At 39.1% G+C, this 21,200-nt stretch overlaps 1 protein-coding gene across 1 annotated transcript in view; it reads left to right on the plus strand.

Moving 5' to 3' along the window:
- Window positions 1-21,200, plus strand: part of camta1a (calmodulin binding transcription activator 1a) — a 439,941-nt gene that overhangs the window by 348,654 nt on the left and 70,087 nt on the right. The window contains 1 exon segment of the mRNA XM_084428326.1: window positions 17,773-17,844. Coding sequence (XP_084284452.1) covers window positions 17,773-17,844 — 72 coding nt within the window.

Consider the following 21,200-nt stretch of genomic DNA (forward strand, 5'->3'; position numbering starts at 1 on the left):
AGACTCAACTGTGTAATATATGCCCCTTGCGTAGCATTAGAAAGCGTAAAGAGGCTCCTAAAGGGTGAGGGAGATGCTTTTGGGATGGACATGGAGATGGACATGCACACATGCTACTCAATGGCCCCTGTAGTCATTGTGACTGTCATGGCAGATATCTAAACAATCTCTCCCACAGTAATGAGCTGGGGGGGGGGGCACGGCGGGCCCCGAATGAACTCAGCAGGGAAGCTGTACTCATCATACTGTCACTCACAGTGACTTAGTAACGGCAGCCTGAAACCAAAGGTCACCAGCACTCACGCCAGCCTATCTGCTGATCATGTGCATGCATCGGTGTGTGTTTCTGTATATATACAGTATGTGTGTGTGTGTCAGAGCAAAAGGATGGCTAATTAGATTCAGCAGTGGGTGGACGCTAATGACGGCGGAGCGCTCCATCCCGCTGGGACTGATATGGAACAGAGCATTACACTGATGGGAAAACTATCTCTCTCACTCTTCTGTTCTTTCTTCCACTCATACTCCCACCCGTAAACTCACACTCCTCCTCCTTTTAGTTATCCGCCTGTGTTCAGGGACTCATTAGAAAACACCACAAAGCGATATCCACTTGACCTTGCTAATTAATCAGCTACATTGTGTTGCTAGTATAAATCCGAGTTCTTCGTAGGACACATCCTGTTGCAGCCCTTCCAGGCTTCCGGATTGGCTCTGCGCTAATGTGGCTCCACCTACACTGGCTAGATCTCCTGCAAATGGGACAAAATGGTAATTAGTCGGAAGCCAACACAGTTGTTTAATTAATACATCAGGCGAGATGAATTGCTTCATGCCAGAGATGTTATCGTAGTACATTCCGTTCTTTGATGCAGCTCTCGCTGTCTGATTCTGATGACCTGCTCTGTGGTCATTAGCAGAAACCCCTATCTCAGTGGATGCAGTCACTGCCAGGGTCATCTCGCCCCGTTCTCCCCACTAGACAGGCTGAGAGAGAAGCAGAAGCTCATCTCTGTCCAGAGGGCACTGCATGTAAATGGGCTGGAATAGCTACGCATACAGATGCCTTCCAGGCGGCGGTTCCCTGAGACATAGAAAACAGCAAATTGGCACAGGATGGCTGTGGGTGATGTGTGTGTATTGCTCCATACAGCACATGGGACATTATTTACAGCCTCTGGAGCCCTATGACTGCCAACATCAGGCCAGCTTAGAGAGGACGGATATGGAAACTGTTTTGCTAGCTGTGCTGATTACAAAACTTTGTCTAAATATGAAAGCTATATTCTCTCTTAGATGCAGTATACTGTACCTTGACGTTTTGTTCTAAATAGCATGTGTATAGCAATGTATGCTATAGCAATGATGACTAAGGTGCATTGATATTGAAATTCTGGCCAATATAGGACAATTATTTTCATGTTATAGCTACAGTAATAACTGATGTTATAAATCTATACTACTTACTGCGAAATTGCAAACACAATCGAATGACATAATTTAGTAAATGTGAATAAATAAATATTTTTTCAAATGTGCACACTTTTGGACTAAAAGCCATAATAGATGTTTTTTAGTGAAGCCCTGATCACAAATAAACCAGAGAAGATGCAATTGAATGCATGTAGCCTACTGAATATGTATATATGTATGTGTTATCACAAATCTCTAACTACACTGGTAAGAGGCTGTTATAAATCTGAATTTTGGGAGGACTCAACAACTAACCATAAACATAAATTAGACAGTTTGAACCCAAAACAATTAAGCATCGTGGATAGTTTATATATCATAGGAATGTATAGCACAAAAGCAACCAGCAAAATAGAAAAAAAATAGAAAAAAAAGTAAATACTAAATCTTTGAATCAAATATAAATGAAAGAATTGTTCAGATAAGAGCTGTATTGTAAGTATTATGAATGCAAGAGACTTTGTTTGAGATTGTCCGTCAATGAAAGAAAGTGTCCCTTGTAATTGAGGTAAAGCAAAAATCCATGAATCCGAGAAATCCAAAAGAGAGAGAAGAAAAATAATCCATCAAAAATTAACACAGAAGGAAATTGATCTTAAACCTTGAGCGCCAAATCCAACTGGATCCACAAGCGATGCCAACAAAGGTCATGAACAGAAATCCACTTGATCTCTAATTCCATGAATTACACAGTAAGCCATCAACAACATGTATCAAGAAGCCCTTCTATAAACACAGATGAAATAACATTAGCAAAATAGCATGATAACAAACGCAATAGTTATGAAAACATAATATAAAATGACAGAAAGAAATCCTGGAATTACACTGTACAGATAACACAAAAGAATATCTTACTTCGATTGAGCAGGAAACTGTCTTCATCTACTACGTACCTGGCTTTAAACCTCACACTTGAGTATACCAGCGCCCCCTTTTGGTGTGTAGTAGAAAAACATGATGAGTCTGTTACAGTGTCTCGTTTCGTGTCACAATATGTATGTCTCGTTATTCTATTTGGAATACAAATAACTACAAGTTGATTAAGAAATTGACAGAACATTCTTGTCACTAACCGTTTTTCATCATAAATAGTGGTAAAATATCGAAACTAGAATCCTAAATCCTTCCAATGGTACACAGTTTGATTAAATAAGAATGTCATTGTGAATGTAAACAGCAACAATCTAGGGCCATTTTTGCATCCAAATTAGTCTCAAAAGATCTGTTCTCAAAAGGGAAATGCTTAAGAAGCAGGATAACTTTCTGATTTCCCTGATGTCATTACAACATGTTCTTTTGATTTGCAGGAGTTTCACCCTCACCTCATGGGTACACACATCAGCCAGAATAGACCATAGCTGTAAAACTCCCTCTTGTGGTCAGGAAGAGTGTCTCTCTCACACACACACACACACACACACACACTCATTCATTTCCTATGCCACTTGCTCCATCCTCTCTTTTCATTGGGTATGAGCGTTTTTTGTTTGTATTATAATGTTTGTTTTACTTTGACTTTTAGCAGACCATAAGCCATTGGTGGGGGCCAGCGATTTGTGGGGGATTTGTCGTCATTGTTTTGACAGATTTAGTTACAGAAGCACCGAGATCAATTATTCAGCAGAGCCATGCATGGTTGCAGGATTAATGGTGCGTGTGGCGTATAAATCAAGCAGCAGTCTTGAACCACTTCAGGAGAGAGGAAACAGGAATGACGCTTGTGGAAAAGGCATTAGCGTCCACATTCATTCTCCGAGTGAGCATTCCTAACCTTGAGATGGCACGAGAGCCAGGGACGGTTAGCCTGCTCTCAGTCGCAAATAAAGCCTGCTGTTTTCCAACGAAGCAAAGCTCTGATAACTAACACCTGTACTCTGTCACATTAGATCATCTGGAGTGCGGGAAGCACACTGAAGGACGGAGGCGTCATATCACTCATGAGCAAGGATAAAACGGGTCGGCCCATATCTGTAATTGGGGAAAGTAAACTGTTGAGGGGATTGAGCTCCAGAGATACTGTATGTCACATAACTCACTCCCTCCACTCCACCTCTTCCTCTGCTTCCTGTCTCTCTAACGCCCTCTTTCAATCACCCAACTTTGCCACTGTCTTTATTATATCTTTTATCGATGTCTGAATGTCAGTGAATTTCAGTTGTCACTCTGCTGATCGACGGAATACAAAAAATATCCAACAGAGTCAAGGTGAAGCCTGCTGCATACCATAATATAGCTCTGTGAAATGGACATTCATTTAAAGTCCTGAAAACACCTTAAAAGCTTCTTTTTTTTAATTAACAAAATATGTATTTATTGATTTACTTACTTGCTTATAAGTATGAACTTATACTTATTTATTTAATATATATATATTTATATATTTTTTTAAATCCATGTTTCAAATCCAGCGTAGTCATGTCCATAGGCCTGTGTACATTTGGATGTTATGTTTTGTTGTTGTTGTTTTATTTTATTTGTTTGTACAAGGTCATATGAGAGATTTATTTCAGTAAATTGACAAAATATTTATTTACTTATAAATCAAAAGTATGAACTTATACGTATTTATTTAATATTTTGTTAAAATTTTTTGTAAAATAATTTTTATTGTATTTTTCAAAATCCTTGTTTCAAATCCAGCGTCGTCATGTTCATAGGATGTTATGGTTCCTTCTATTTGTTATGATGTCTTCTTCTTTTTATTTATTTTTTGTTTTATATTTTAGTCCTTTGCACCATGACATCGAGCCAAATTGCATTCGAATATTCGGGCTCATAAAATCGAATATTCGTTTATTTAAATGACGTTTAACGAAAAAAACTTTATTTTTTAAGTTTAAGTTTTTTTTTAAAGTTTTTGTCATCAATATACACAACAAGCTTACAATATATGTTAAAGTTTTCTTTAGTTGAAAACATTAAACAGTAGGCCTATGTGTAAACAAAAATATAAAGAACAAAAGCATTTAAGCTCAAGCAGCGCGAACGGAAAAAAAACGCCTAATAAAGCAGACTGCGCCAGATATCGTACAGAACGTACACATACACTCGAGTCAGCATACGATTATCGTGTTTATATTGTTTCACGTTTATGTTGAGAAAAACAATAATATCCACATGCAGGGGCGCCGCCAGCAATTTATGCTCGAGTGAGAATACACGCTGCGAGACACAAAGATAACGGTGTTCTAAGTTTCTAACAGCACTTTGCATTTCTGTTCTTAAACCTGTCTCCCTCAGCGAAACTTAAAGGAAGGAAATTATCATGGATTACGGCCTTTACGGCCAGCAAAGCAAATTTAGTAAAATTCGAATAGTATTTTATTTTTCGAATAATAATTACAGATCGAATATTCGAAAATTCGAATATCCGTACACACCCCTAGAGTTTTACAAGATCCAAGGTAACCATTTTATTATGATAAAGGTGAAAAATATGACCCTTTAAATTAGAGAAGGATTCAGACTTAAGGCCAGGCTTGAGCATGTCGTGAAAAGAGGGTAGCCATGATCGTGAAGGGAGTAAGACAGAGAGAAAGGCTGTATATTTAGGAGGACAGAATGGGCTGCTGCCCAGGGCAGATAAAAACAGGTTCCAACCACCAGTCTCTGTGAGAGAGGGAACAGGCTGTGGTCCAGAACAGATGCACCACCAAGCCAGCTTCAAAACATCTCATAATAAGTCAGCCAGACATGGGCCTCTGAAATGAAGTGTCATTTCTCATTCTCCTTCCCTTCTGTCTTACACTTGCTCCTTTAGTTTTTGGATCTCCTGTGTCTCCCTCTCTCTTTCTCATAACACAGAATCTGTCTCCTTGTATCTGGTCTCTAATATCTGTGTGTGTGTGTGTGTGTGTGTGTGTGTGTGTGTGTGTGTGTGTGTGTGTGTGTGTGTGTGTGTGTGTGTGTGTGTGTGTGTGTGTGTGTGTGTGTGTGTGTGTGTGTGTGTGTGTGTGTGTGTGTGTGTGTGTGTGTGTGTGTGTGTGTGTGGCCAAAATGTCCACACAAAGATGGCAGTATCTGAAATCCTTGTCCTTTTTTTGGTCTCCATGAGGAAAACTTATAAATAAAGCTTATAACCCCCATGGAGTTCTAAATTAATGTTTGGGAGTAGCATGTTGAATATATTAGTATATAAAGTACAATATTAGTAGGGTAATTTTGTAAAAATAGAGAGAGAGAGAGAAATGGTTCTCTTTATTCCAAAGAACTAAAACTAATAATCCTAGCACAAATAAAGTAATTATATTTAAAAAAAAAAAAAGATTTTGAAATGTATTATTATTATTAAGAATATTTCCAGACATATATTTAAACATATAAAATATATTTAAAGATTTAGTCATCACATAATTAGATTTTGTACAGCTGCCTTCTACAGCTTGTGCACCACAATTTTCAAATAATTGCACAGATTCTTATTTGGATTGAGATCAGGCCCATTCACCTTTTTGTTCTTGAGCCGCTTCAGTGTTAATTTGGCTTGTGTTTTGGGAGTAAATTTGGCATGGTTGCTCGGGTTAGTATAGGCCTGTATCAGCCCTGCTATTTAAGGTCGGACTGATCACTCTGTCTGTCACTCTGTGAGAATATCAAGCTGTCCCAAACTGTTCCCAGCCATCTGGATCCTGACTGAAAACCTTTCCACCATGCTCCAAAATATAGCGACCCCTCTCTGGATGGCATGAGCTCACAGCAACCAATTAGTTGGCTTCAGGTGTGTATTTTGCAATCAGAGCACTGAAAGAGGGGCCGTCTGAAGTAACGAAAGGGGGCGATGACGTAATGCAAAGTATCCCCAGCTAGAAAAACATATGTGGCCCATTCATGTATTTGTCCGACTGTAAAAAACCTGACGCGTCTACAACTATAAAACTAAAAGCTACCTAGCAAATACAGATGGCAGAGCGTTGAATATTACTACTACATAAAACAAACAAGAAAAATTGTCTCGGACAATATATTCGAAAATTTGATTCTTCAATATGAAATAAACACGGCAAATATAAATACGCATTAAATACTCTGTTTTACCATGAATACAGACAACTTACCATACTATCACCACCACCAAAAGTAATGTGTCTGCTTTACTAAAACACATGCTCATTGCAACCGCTTCACTAACACGTAACACACACTCATTGCGACCCATTTAACTGATGCATAATTTTATTTATATAAGTTAGAACAGCCTGAACTGTAACCAGTGACAAACAATAACTAAACAGTGAAATAATCAACTAACTATAACCAATTATCTAGCCCTCTAAACATGAAAAAAATATATGAATCATACTTTTAGCCTACTCAGTAGAGCTACATCCTTCGTGGTGTGGGAATTTCGTAGTTCAATGTGTCAAATGTGCCAATCAAAATGTGACTTTGCGAAACAGACTGTCCTTAACTAAAATGTTACTATAGTAGCTTAATATTAATGCTAGAAAGCCTATGTGCTTTTAAAAATAGTCTATTCTATTTCATCATTAAAATCCATTTTCACATTCATCTTGACTTAGGAGGCAGGATAGTCCAGGTGAGTGGGCAGAGCAGGAAATGTGGTTTGGCCTGTACTGACCTCACTTGACCCCTCCGCCCAAACCTCCCCATCCCATCACCCCTCCACAGCCTCCAGCCTGCGTTTGTGCAAGGAAGATTAAGCCACTCTGACGAAGCCGTGTTTACAAATATGCAGGCAGAGGAACAGGGCAAGCGACTCTGAGGAGGAATAGAATACAAATTGCTTTTTTTATCTCTCTCAGGGCCTGGGCTTGAGAAAATGTGTTTGCGATTGGTGTTCCTCTGCCTGTGAAGGATAAAGCCTCTGCTCTGTGTTTGGGTGCTGGTTAGCATTCATTCTCTCTCTCTCTCTCTCTCTCTCTCTCTCTCTCTCTCTCTCTCTCTCTCTCTCTCTCTCTCTCTCTCTCTCTCTCTCTCTCTCTCTCTCTCTCTCTCTCTCTCTCTCTCTCTCTCTCTCTCTCTCTCCCATCCTCTCTCTGTACCTCCTTTTCTCTTTCTCCCCTCCTTTTCTCCTCCCTCATCCCAGGGTCTAATTTTCTGGCTGTTTCGCTGGTAATCAAGTAGTCTCTCTGCTCTCCTCTGATGTCTCCCTGACTCTGTCTCTCTCTCTATTCTCTCTTTTTTGAAGAGACTCTTTATGATTAACAGTCTCTGTGAGCGGCTGTCTGCTCGTGCGGGAGCCGGCAGAAATGAAGAAAGCATATACATCAAGCTGGGAGATCTATAACTGTGTGCTAATCACTGCTAACACAATTATGCAGAGCTACAGATTCTCCCTGGTTTATACAATCACACTTCACACTTCCATTTGTTTGTTTCAAAACTAATATTCTGCCATCATTTACTAACCTTTATCTCGTTCCAGTATGACTTCATTTTGTGCTCAACACAAAAGAAAACATTAAATGTTGGTAACCAAACAGTTTTGGTTATCATTGACTTGACACTGCAAAAAAAAAAAAACTAAGACAAATATCTTATTTTATGTTCTGCAAAAAAAAATCCTTCTAATGGTACACAGTTTTGGGATGACATGATGGTGAGTAAATTATGACAGAATTTTCATTTTTGGTTGAACTATCCCTTTACATTTTTCAAGAATTGTTAATTAAATCATTTCTATTAATGTGTAGAGACAGAAATAGTTGCTTTTCTGCATAATAAGATGTTTAACTGTATATAACTTTCTTTTAACAAATTTCCCTGCTCTTTTCCGTACAGCAAAAGAAAAAGGGACGGATGCTATTGAGCTCCAAAAATGACAAGTATCATTATATAATCCATATATATAGTATAGTCCATGTGCTATTTTCCAAGTGTTCTGAATCCATATGATAACTTTTTAATTATGTACTGCTGAGCAACCAACTACCCACAATATTTTATCAAATCAAATACAATTTCGCAATCGGCACAAATAACAACTTAATTTTTATATCATATCAAATGGCTTCTGAAGGTTTGAAATTTGTCTCAGAAGTCGCATGAACCACTTTTATGGTCATTTTATTGTGCTTCATTGTATGGAAAAGAGCACCCATAAAAAAATGTCCTTTAGATTTCTACACAATGAAGAAAGTCATACGGGTGTGTGTGAACTGTCCCTTTAAGTTTCTTGTAGTGTTGGGTTAAACGGTTTAACCCACTTTCCATATTTTGACACAGTCATTGTGTTTGTCTGCTCAGCGTTTGTTGTGAACATTTGAAGCTGTTCAAAAAGCATGAGAGCAGTTTCCCCAGGGAGCAAAGCTTTGTGCATAAATATTTAGCACAAATGGAAATAAAACAAAGCACTGCACGATCTGAAATGGTATTCATGCAAACCAGCCTCTGATTCATATTCAAAAGTCTAATATTACTGCGACATGTTTACGAATCACTTGCTCTCTCAAATCTTAATTGCTGATGAATGTAGGAACTTTAGCACGCTGAAAAATATCAGCTGTTTTCAGATAACCCCTGACCGTTGACCCACACAGGAGAGACTGACCGTTCTTTTGACTTTCTATTAGCTTCCATAATGAAACCGAGAATTCTATGAATAATGGTCTGCTACAGCTGGGCCCTGCCGTGGGCAAGGATCAGGAAGAGGTAGAGTAAAGAATGGGATCTCAGACAGGGTGATGGTGTGAATGGAGAATGAAGAGAGACAATTTCCCTATACTTCAAAGTTTTTTTTCAGAGGCTTGAAGAGGAATTATCTCTCAATACCCCTGATATTTTTGACAAGGAACAGAGTTCCCAAGCCTTTTCTCTTCATATTTTAGAGATAAACTCTCTTCAAAGCTTTCATGAAAGTTTCTGTAATTGTTATATTAGACACCAACAATCCCTCCCTTCAGGCAGCTAATCTCTCGTTTAAACTTTCTCTCCTTTTGACTCCAGCATGTAAGAGCCTCTCCTCAATTTGGCCGCGCGGTTTGAGAGCCATCTACTATCCTTCACGGACGCAAATAACCGAGCTCTGTGGAGTCCCAGAGGCCCGCGTTCTTTGTGTTAGGAGCTCATGCATCACCAGCCCTCTCTGACAGAGAGAAATATGCCATTTATTTTTGTTTCACCCTGATAGAGGAAGACACAGAGCAGATGAAGGAGGAAAAAGGCTGCCTGTTGCACATGGTTCTTCATGAATCATGTTTCTGTCCGCAGAACTCTGGCCAGGCTTCAGGCCCAAAGTCACTTTGTCAGACAGCAGGACTTAATGGGCTATTACGGTACCCTTACATTGTGACACAGAGAGACTCATAGTAATGATGGCTCTATCCGCTCTGAGCCTGCTCAGCCTGAGGGCTGATTGGGGTTCAGATGTGTAAAAACACTTTTAGACAGTGTATGTTCATCTTAGAAGGATACCACTTTCACCTTCTGTCTACTAATGATGTAATAGATCAACAGCAATCAACAGTCACCACACCACCACACTTCAGTCTGTCGCCGTTGTCCTTGACAAGTCGAGAGCACTGGAATGTTCAGTATTCCACGAATGCTCATCATGTGTGAGAGTATGCTGGGGTTTTAGTGTGTAGAGGAGCAGAGGAGCATGGGGCCTTTGCCACCCCGTCATCCCATTACCTCAGCCTCCTCCGGCAGGGCTTTAACCTTGGCAGGCAGGCTGGAGGAGAGAGGGTAATTCTAACCTTAAAAACCTGCTGATTAAAGCTAGTTTTGTGGAATTCGATTCCACTTAATGCCTTTGGCCCTGAGCCCAGAGGCCTGGCATTAACATCAACAGACACTGTGTCTTCTGCCCGAGAGACGTGCTCAAGCGTGCACACACACACACACGCGCGCGCGCATTTGTTGTACTGTCACAGACATGAGTGTGGGTAGTACACACACTATTCCTCCTCCTTATCTCTTTTTCTCTCTCTCTCTGTGTGTGCAATGATATTGGACAGCCTTAGGTGTACAATATTTCCTCTGTGTTATTGTTGGCTTTGTGATATTGATGTATGGCTGTGTTTACTTGTCCAGCTCGAATAATTAATTCCCCCTTTTGGGGTCTGTGTATAAACTGTTTTTGTTTATTTACAATGTGCAAGGTATTTTTAGAAACCAAATTACCATGAGGCTTTCTTTTTTGTGCAGGCGGCTTTGTCCCCTTACCTTCATTTATTTCCACACATCTGAAGTTTGAGTTGCGATGGCAGCGGTGTTGTAGGATAAAGAGGTGGCTAAACTCAATGAGATGATAATGCTTACTAGAGATGATATAAGGTCATACTAGTAGATGATACTAGCAGGGTTAGAATTTAAAGTGAGGTAACAAACATTGTGGAGAATTCCAATTTATATTCAAAGGATTGTTCTTTCTGAATTCTTTCATAAGGTTTTTGTTTTTTTTACTGTCCCTTTAACAAAGTAAAAAATGTTTGAAAGTTTAAATAAGTTTTTTTTTATAAACTTAAAATGTTAAGGTATCATAGGCATGACAGACAGAAATGTCACATATAGATATTTGTACTTCAATTATAATTCTTTATATTTACTAATTTACTTTATTATTTACTATGTTGCTTAAGGTGCCATTTGGGGCATGGCCTTATATACACTAAGAAAAGTCTGTTAAAATAGGGTACAGTGTACTGTGTTAATGTACTGTGGAATTTTCCATATAGATTTTTTCCCAGGTGTTTTACCCGTATTACACATTGTGTTGTGTGTTTTAGAGTTAAAGGAAATGCTTGTAAACCTAACAGATAGTGTCCTGCAGAAAATTACCCGTGCCTTTTCCATTTTTCTTACAATTCACAGCTCTGCCACACTTTGAGGTGCAGAAGTCTTGAAGGTTATCAGTGTGTAAAGAAAGTTAGGTTGTGATTGGCAATGTGGCAGTCTGAGTCTTAGCGACAGCCTGTTACTGCTTCAACTTGCCAACTAGGTTCAGCAAGGTAGATATAGACCCGTTCTTCCTTGAAAGAGGCTGAATAACAGGAGACATATTTGTGTCTTTACCTCTGGCTCAATTCACAGCCCTTAGGCAGGTCTACTTATAGATGCCTGATTGATAATACAGGAACTTGATCTTCTTAATGAAACGGCGACTCTGCAATAGATGTGACAGCTCAAGGTTTCATAACCAGGACATACTCGTGGGGGTTTTCATTTCATGTATGCACATAGTTATCCAGATCTGTTCAGTATTGCTGAAAGAAGAGTAAGGCATGACAAATGTACATGTTCAAGTGATTGGTAATAGATTTGTCTTGATTATCTACAAGGTCTCGGCTCACTATATCACTCTACGAGGCAATTCATCAAGTTGTCGCCAATGCGCTTTCAAATTGTATGATTGAGTATTCCCAACTGGATTCACTGTCTGATAAATTATTCCTTTTGTAGCGAGTGCTATAAGACAAAACTCTATCAAGGTTAGCGTGGGGTTCGTTATAGCTGCTATACGAGACCAGAGAAACACTGTGGTGTCTGGTTTCCCTCAGAGACTTAAGGGCCTCAATCAGGGTTGGCACAATATTTAATTTGATGCAAGTGAAAATGAGGCTGTGATGTATAGAATATGAGTCTGTTTAATAAGGCAAGACAGGCAAAACCATTGTTTTTTTCTCATGCACTGAACCAGAAATCTCCATTTCAGTAGCACTTACATGCACCAAACTTTCCATGCACCAAATCTATATTCTGAATGAGTTTACAGAGGGGTTTGTTTATATAGTATCGTTCACCTGATTTATATGACATTTTATTCCTAAAAATATTATTTTTTTCTGCCTTTTTTATTTTTTATTTAAAAAGAAAAAGATCAAATTAAATATCAAATATCCCCTCTGTAAAAACATTTAATATGTCAACAAAATGAAACAATTTTAAGCCTGACTTTATCCAATGTTTACATTTCTCTTCTGAAAATGTATCCAAATTGGTGCATATTTCATCAGATATTGCCTCATTTACATATTTAAACATAACCTTTCTGAAATCTTGCAATACAAAACAATTGTCTTAATGTACTGCAGTTAATCATTTGGGAAAAGTATGGTGATTTCTATTAGTTATTTTTATGCTGTTCATCTGTATTGTCTTGCCTATTTTGCAATATTGAATACTGTACATGTATTGAACAGTATGTCTGTTCCTCACAGCCTCATTTTCATTCGCATCACATTAAACGTGGCATCTACCCTGACTGAAGTTCATTGTGAAGTTCATTCCCTATCCCAACCGCACATATTGTCACATCATAAAACAGCAAATTGGCACCATACTTCAGACGCCATGGTCTGATTAAGAGTGCCTTCACACTTCATTATGGCCTAATGAGAGAGTCTCACATCTTCGGCAGGTTGGACACCTTGCATTCATTGCCAGCTCGCCTGCCTTGATTGATGGCTTCGCGTAACACCTCCTATGAAGATGTGCACAATTGGCATGTCCCAAACACAACTCAACTGTCTGACCATGTAACATCAGATCAAAGTGTCCTTTCCCTCTGATGACCATTACTGACCCCTAGCTACTAGACCCCTACTAAGGTCTGGAGGGTTCACTCTAAGCATGGTGAGTCTGCTTTTAGCTATTATGCTAGCCGCAGCTGGAACCACCTTCCAGAAGAGATCAGATGTGCTCCTACAGTAGTCACATTCAAATCCAGACTCAGAACACATCTGTTTAGCTGTGCATTTAATGAATGAGCACTGCGCCACTGTTCGTCCAACTGCTTGCACTGTATTTTATTTCCTTTTTATTCTAAACTGTTTCATTATTCTTATTTCTTTTTATTATTTTAATTACTTCTATGTAAAGCAGTTTGAATTACCATTGTGTATGAAATGTGCTATATAAATAAACTTGCCTTGCCTTGCCTTGCCTAGCAGAGACCATAGTCTTACACAAAAATGGCAAGTATCGGAAGAAATCACCCGCTTCTGGTACCCGTTGGCTGTCTTTATAATCTACTTTTGGACAGACAGAAATTCTGATCGCAATGTTTATACACATTTTTCGCTGTGGTCAATTCATCTCAAGTGGTCAAGGTTGCTTGAAGTTTTTTAATTAAAAAATAACTGTTGGCTTTGAAATACCACTACCTAGAGGTAATCACTCAATCAAGCTACCAACTTTACAGTTTTTGAACCACTGATGGACTGACCCCACTATAACTCAAATGGCCCTTTTCACAACAAAATCTCATCTCATCCAAGTTAGACTGTTTTATATATATATTGAGAACAGTTCGCAATTTGTAGTCTTGCTGTTGCTTCAAATAATGAGTAAGTCAGACTGAGAAATGGAGAGAAGTCCTGCGTGATTGTAGGAATATAATTATGCCTTAATTGCTTGCCATTTGATGTGCTGTCATTTGTCACAGCCCACAGACAGCAAATAATTTCTTCTGTCATTGTCAGTTTGTCACATTGCCATGCAGCCTTGAGAGAGAATCAGCAAAGAGCTGAATAATATTTGTCCTGATTTACTGATAAGCTTGTCTGTGTTAGAGGTTTGCGGTTTTCTCGTTTGCTTTTTTTTGTGTGTATTATATCATCAAATGTTCTGAGAGAATGCGAGATGGTCAGCCTACCTGTGCCTGGGATTGTTTGTGTGTGAGTCAATATATTTTACAATTTCTCTCTTCATAAACCTAATGATAGAATCCCAGTAAACCTAATAAGCAGAGGCTTCCTGGGGCTAATTTATTCACTCTCCTGTCCACACAGTGCGTAGAACAGTAATAAAATAAAATAAAAACAATAAAAAAATTACACAAAAATATAATACAATGTTATACGATATCATAAAAATCTATTGTTAGTCAAGTTGCTCTCGAAAAGTTACTGCCGATCTAAATCAATCCTAACCAGTCACATTTGAGGTTCAATGATTGTCAGAGCTGCCTATGTAGGCAACAGGCAGGCTTGCTAGGTTTTGTAACAGAGCTATACTGTTGTGTATGTGTGTGTAAGCCCTGATAGTGTGCAAACAGCGTGTGTGTAGCCGATGGACAGTTTACATAGATTCCCGTATCAGCTCTGACAGGTGCTACAGTCTGACACGGCCCAGGCGTCTTGTTTATGCTTGCTGAACACTTTTTGTATTTCTTAAATTGAGTAAACAAAAGCTGCCTGGGGCTAATTTATTCAGTCTCCAGTCCACACAGTGGGATGAACAGTAAGGAACCGCACACACCTGTCAATACCGTGGAGCAGACGCTCATTGCGCTCGTTCTGGTACATATAGCAGACATCCACGTATAGACATTATCTGTCAGATTGAGATGGAGCAATGTGTTCTTAGACTGTATGTTTAGATCCAGATCTGGATGGAAGCTGAACTTGTGGAAAGCAGTGGCGTTTTGACGGACTTGTGAAATGAAGAGGCACTGCTTCCCTTGTCTACTCGGAGAAAATGCCCCTGGTAGAAAGCTTTGCAGAGATCTCCTCTCTCTGTCTGGCCCTCTCGCACTCTTTCTCTCTCTGTAGAGGGACCTGTGAGAGACTCGGGACCTCAATGCTCTGCTGAGTATAGTGTTTGTTTGCTCATGAGTATCTGAGTGCATTGACACGGTCAGGGAATTTGTGTCAGCACAAAGACACACTCACTTGTTTGTTCTGTGCTGCTGCTGGTGATAGAAAGAAAGAGAGAGATAGACTTTATATATGTTCTGAGTGTTCTGACTGTCTTACTAAATTAATACTATACTGTATATGTACCTGCTAGATAATTGTCACGTGGCCTCACTATGTTGCATGTTTAATTCAGCAAGTGGTGTACAGTTATCAGCACAAAAATATGTTAATGAAAATAAGTGCTAAATCAACATATACATCAGAGTTTGGAGTTGGTAAGATTTTTTTATGTTTTTGAAAGAAGTCTCTTATGTTCATCAAGGCTGCATTTATTTGATCAAAGACAGTAAAAGCAGTAATATTGTGAAATATTATTACAATTTAAAATAGCTGTTTTCTATTTTAAAATGGTTTGTGTGAACCATTCATATTAGTGGTCAGTATGGGCCCGTAGTGTGCAGTATATTATTATTTATATTCTAAGCTTGAGTAAATACTACAGTATATGTCTTCAGAACACTAGTATGCAGGTATGCCATTCCAGAAATAACCTCTGTGTTTTTGCCTTTGCTTACTCAAAATCAACTGTAGTATGTAAAAAATATATGGTTTTGTAAAAACAATCTTGCTGACAAGAGGAGAGTGAGTTCCTCCTGCCAAGACTAACAAGATTTCTCTCTAGGATTGATCCTCCTCCTATCTATAACATGTTAGGAATTGCCAAGACTCTGATCTTTTGTAGAGCTCTTTTGAAACGGTATTGTGAAGAGTGCCTTAGAAATACCTAACTTCAATTGAGCTATAGTTTTGATTTGCACACTTTGTGATCCAACACTGGACACACAATTCTAATTGTATGCCACATTAGCTTGTCATTGCAGTATAACGGTGCCCTTAACCTGTCTTAGATCTTTCAAAGAAGTCCATTATTTCATAGTGCATTGTGTGTGTGTGTGTGTGTGTGTGTGTGTGTGTGTGTGTGTGTGTGTGTGTGTGTGTGTGTGTGTGCCTGCAGACGTGTGCATATATCCATGCAAGTGTGTGAATGCACCAAGACTGCTTTGTTTTCCAATTCTCCGCAGGTAAATAAATATTCCCTGTGTGCGTTGTAGAGGAGCCGTAACCATAGAAATGGATATTTGATTTATTCCAGAAAGAGCCAAGCTCTTTGGCTTGAGTGCTTGCAAACAATATGTTTGGGAAGAAAGCCGGCACCCAGCAACAGCTCAGCATCACAGATGTCTTCTCAAAATCACATGACTCATTTCAGCCCTGGAAGACCTCTGAGTGTCCTGTCCGTTCCTAACGGAGGAACTAACTGAAAGCGGTGACACTGCTAACATTTTTCAGCAGTGTTGTAGTAGTTTAGCTAAGTAGTACATTTTTTGACAGTGAAATGTGGAAAAACTCTACATCGCCGTTTCAACTTTGGATTATACACACAGCTTTTTACCAGAGCAAATGAGTAATCACTACCATTAATTTTTTTTTTTTATTATTGATAAGATTCCTGAAAGTCTCTTTAACTTACCAAGGCAACAATATTAATACAATTTAATATATATATGAAGAGTTCAGATGCAAAAACCTCAAAGTCTGTCTGAAATCTGCATTTTTTTTGTTTAGGTTCAGTAATTTCACTTTAATGCAATGAAAAGGTTATTAGTCAGTTGTTGAAATGGCTTATTTTCAAAAATGTCACTTTAGTCAATTCACTGTGTTTAAAAAAATAATACTTTTAAAGTCCATGTGTGCTTATTTCGTAAAAACCTCCAAGTCCCCCTCTTTGGACAATAAGACATAGAAAACAGTTGCAAAATCACTAAAGATGCAACTGGAAACATTGCAAGTGATGAAAGCAGAATTCAAAATGTAACAATGAAGAAGCTTATCATCCACACAGTAGGGGGAACTGTGATGCAAGTGACTGCTGCATCTATTTACAGCAGCACAAGGAACTAGGGGTGTTGAAATGAATCGTTGCATCGACTCAACGCGATGCAGACCTGGACGATTCTGCATCGATGCAGTAATAGACCATAATCGATTATAGACTACTGACATTTCTCTGACTTCTTTCGTCACATACAAACTTCTCGCGCTAGTAAAATGGTGGAGGGAGGCGAAACACAAAAGCGAGTAATAAAAAATGCACCGTGCCGAAATTTTCACCGTGCGAGGCTGTGAGTGTGTGTGTGCGTGCCTTTGTGTTTCGAGTGCGAGTGCGAGTGTGTGTGAGCGTTATTGTAACTCAAGTACTCTTGACAGTTTCATGCGCTTTTAGTATTTACTAGTTTGTCCTAAATGGTCCTGTCATCTGCTGTGTTTAGACTTAAGTTGTGTTTGATGTTTGCAGCAGAGAAAATAAAAAGGGAGTTTATATATCTGACCGCTTGTATCAAGTGATGAAAATTTAGGCATGTGCAGTTATAAAACAACATTTTTAATGTAGCAAAATATTTTGTTTAATGTTGCTGTCCATTGTTATGTTTTGTCTTATTTGTATAAATTTAAAAAAAAAAATTTTTAAATATTAAATATTTATTTAAATGAATTATTCATTAAATTAATTATCAGGTGCATTCTAGAGTAAATCTGTTGAATTGTCTGTTGAAAAACGTAATTTTCTATTTAAATGTAACACTGTCAGAGAGGCGGACCCCCATAACACCTACCATACTCTTGTTATTCAGATATAGCCATACCGAACAGGGTTCTTTACTAACCATGTTTCTGTCTGTGTGTTTTTCCCCAGTGTCTGTACGGCTGTTACGTCCACTCCTCCATCATCCCCACCTTCCACCGCAGGTGCTACTGGCTTTTACAGGTAAGACACCTGTTGGGAATTCAGTTACCCATTGTTATTTTTCTGAAGCCATCATATTTTTTCCCCTCTTTTCCCCCTTACCATTTGGTGCTGAGCAGCACACCTTCGAGTGTAATTCAGCTGTAATAGAGAGAGGCAGGGAGATTAAACGTTAACCCCTCAGCCCGCTGGAGCCTGAGCTCCCCGACTGATCAAAGCTAACCTCGAAACTACAGCCCAACACTGAGAGAGGTCCAGAGAGGGATCGCATGCAGATGAAGCCTTTAAAAAAACACAAAAGATAGATATCAGGCTTTTAGGACATATACTAAGGATGGACTCACAAGTGACAGCAACCATCGATCATGAAACACAATAATTGCTTGACTTTTTAAAAACATTTCACACACGGTCAAAATCCAGTAACAATAATTAATTGATTTTTTTAATTTAATATTTTTAATTGCTGTGTCATTTTGATTGCACATTATGGCAAAAGTGTTGCTTGCCATAGCAGCCACTAATTAATAAAAAACACTGTTTTCTGTGTTTACTGTGACACAAAATGCTCCTAATTGGAAGAACATTAGTGCTTTGGCATCTTACTTATTACAGACTTTGAAAAGAGGAAAGTGAAAGCTTTTGTAGCAACATTTCCATCTTCTAAGAAATATTATTCTCAGTCTGTCTCATGTTCTCTCAGTTTCCTCTAAGCTGAATCATGTTCTGCTTCACTGCCGCTTCAGTTGCTCAATTTCTGTCTCCAGGATAGAGCAAGTTGTTCCAGCATGACTTTGTCTTGCACATATGGTGTCATTCTTTGGGGCTTGGTGGCAGCCTCACTGTGTCCCTGCAGTCTCAGCCTCAGATGGGCCACACAGTGTCTGTTCGCTGATTTCTGATACATACTGCACAAAAATCTCATCAGTTTTTCCACGTTACTCATCAAATCTTTGAAAGATATTCAAAGTTTAGTTTGAGCCACCTTAGTAAGTAGGTTTGCTGCGATAGTCTGTGTTACTGGTGTTACACTGTGTTCAGCCGCACACTGGTTACATCACTTGCCCATCACCGTCGCTTTGATTTTTTATAGTAATACAAATCATTTAGTTCAGTTAGAGAACAGTCTCTACAATTAAAACACTAGAATTGCTCAACGTGAGCCGAATGAGAGTCGCAGCACAGATCACATGATGAGAGTGAGGCCAGCTGACTGACAAGACGATGGCGGAAGATTTGATTTCAAAGCGAAATGTAAAAGCACTGTATTACCGGAGTTGTCACACATCGATTAACCAGTGGGAAAATGTCCTTACCTTCACATCCTTATTAGTAAGTTGAGTAAGTTAACTATGCGCAGAACTGTATGTCCACTGTATATCCTGCTTTTTACAAGTTGTACTACCATTCAAAAGTACTTTTTCAGTAGGTCATTATTTTTTTATTTTTTTAAGATTTTATACTTTTATTCAGAAAGGGCACATTAAGTGGCAGTAAAGACATTTATAATGTTACAAAAGATTTTTATTTAAAATAAATTCTGTTCTTTTGAATGTTCTGTTGTTCTATGTTCTATTCATAGTTCCACAAAAATAGTATGTTGCACATCTGTTTTAAACATTGATAATAATAGGTAATGTTTGAGCACCCAATCGGCATTGACACTGAAGACTGGAGTAATGGCTGCTGAAAATCTGCTGAAAATAGCTTTGACATCACAGGAAAAATACATTTTAATATATCATAAAATAGAAAACTTCTTTTAAATTATAAGCTGGTATTTTAAATGATAACATTTACATTAAAAATGGTGACCATTAGAAACGTTTCAAAAATCTGATCGACCCCATACATGAACAGTAGTGTAAATATGAAACAATCTCAAGCTAATTGCTTTATATGTGAGTCAGACGAATTTCTTTCTGTCTCAGCCAGAATAGTCTAAGCCAGAATAAGATGCTAATGTGGACCAGACCTTTTGTTGTTTAGTCAAAATTGTGTCTATGCGACACTAGTGTTCCAGAGAGCAGATTCACAAAGGTTGCATGGCCGCTAAGTATGCACATAACCCAATCCGAGCACAGTCAAGCCTCACACAATGTCACAAAACTACATTTTCAGGGAATGTGATCACAGAGAGAGAGCGAAAGAAGAGGGAAGCGTACAGAGACTGCTAGTGTGGCTGCCTTTTTATCCAGTCTAGATCTTCTTTATTGAGAAAAGTCTCAGTAATAAGGCAGGGGAGGAGAGGAGGTAATGAGAAAAGAAGCCTATGAGGAATCTCGGCACTCCTTCCCTCTAAAACACTTTTCCCTCAGATAGCGCCTCATTCTTCTAGGCATGTCTCGGTGGTATTGCACAGCTCTGCTCTTCTCGCTCTGCATAAAGGCAGAGATCTGCTGAGGGGACGTATTATCGCCTCTTACCCAGAATGCTTTGCACCTCGTTGGCCCTTCTAAAAAGTTCTCACTCACGCAGAATAGACTGTCTTGGAGAGGGAATGACTGTTTAGAGATTTGAGGTGTTAAGGGCATATTATCTCTCACACACACACAGCACATACACACACTCCCTCTGTGACTGTCCTGATCCCGCACTTGATTGATTTAATCACTCCGCGTCTCATTCTCTTGTTTAGTGCTAATCGAATGTAATTCCTTGGCTCTCCTTCTTCATCAAATCCTACATTACGGGGCTGAGGTGTGGCGGCCGGGGACACAGACCCGGATATCATTATTATATTAATATGGCTGAATGTGAGGCCACACTTCATTTGTCTTCCAGGCTGTCAGATCTTTAGAAAGTGGTCAATAGCCTTTGCCGAGACCTCTTTATTGTGCGAGAGGAAAGGAGAGCCAGGCTATGTTAGGGAATGAAATGACTCATAAGACAGAATATTGTCCAGATTAATCAAGAAACTGGCAGCAAACCTGCAACCGCCTCCACCTCCATGTCTCTCTTTCTCTCTCTCTGTTTATCTCTCTCCCCGCTTCTGTCTTCCTCTTTCCCTCCTGAGCCTTCTCCCCATGATTGATGGCAAGGTATGGTTTTTCCGTTGAGGATCCGGATGAGTTGGACCATGTTTTCCAGTATACATCCCACTGTACCACTTCACATACATGCTCATTAAAATAAACAAGCATGCTCATATAGAAGGAGAGATGGATGCTCTCTTTTTCTCTTCACGATCTGTCTTACATTGGCTAAATCTGGCATAGGCATGTCAGTGGTGCTGTCCGTGGTTCTGAAACCCCCTTAAACTGTGATCAGTTATTCAGGCGCTCCAAAACAAGTGCACTTTACAGACTTTGACGAGCTTTGAAATCTCCTCATTACCTAAATGTCGACCCCGGCACGCACATGTTGTGTTTTAAAAA

Source organism: Rutilus rutilus, assembly GCF_951802725.1.
Source record: "Rutilus rutilus genome assembly, chromosome: 13".
Lineage (NCBI taxonomy): Eukaryota > Metazoa > Chordata > Actinopteri > Cypriniformes > Leuciscidae > Rutilus > Rutilus rutilus.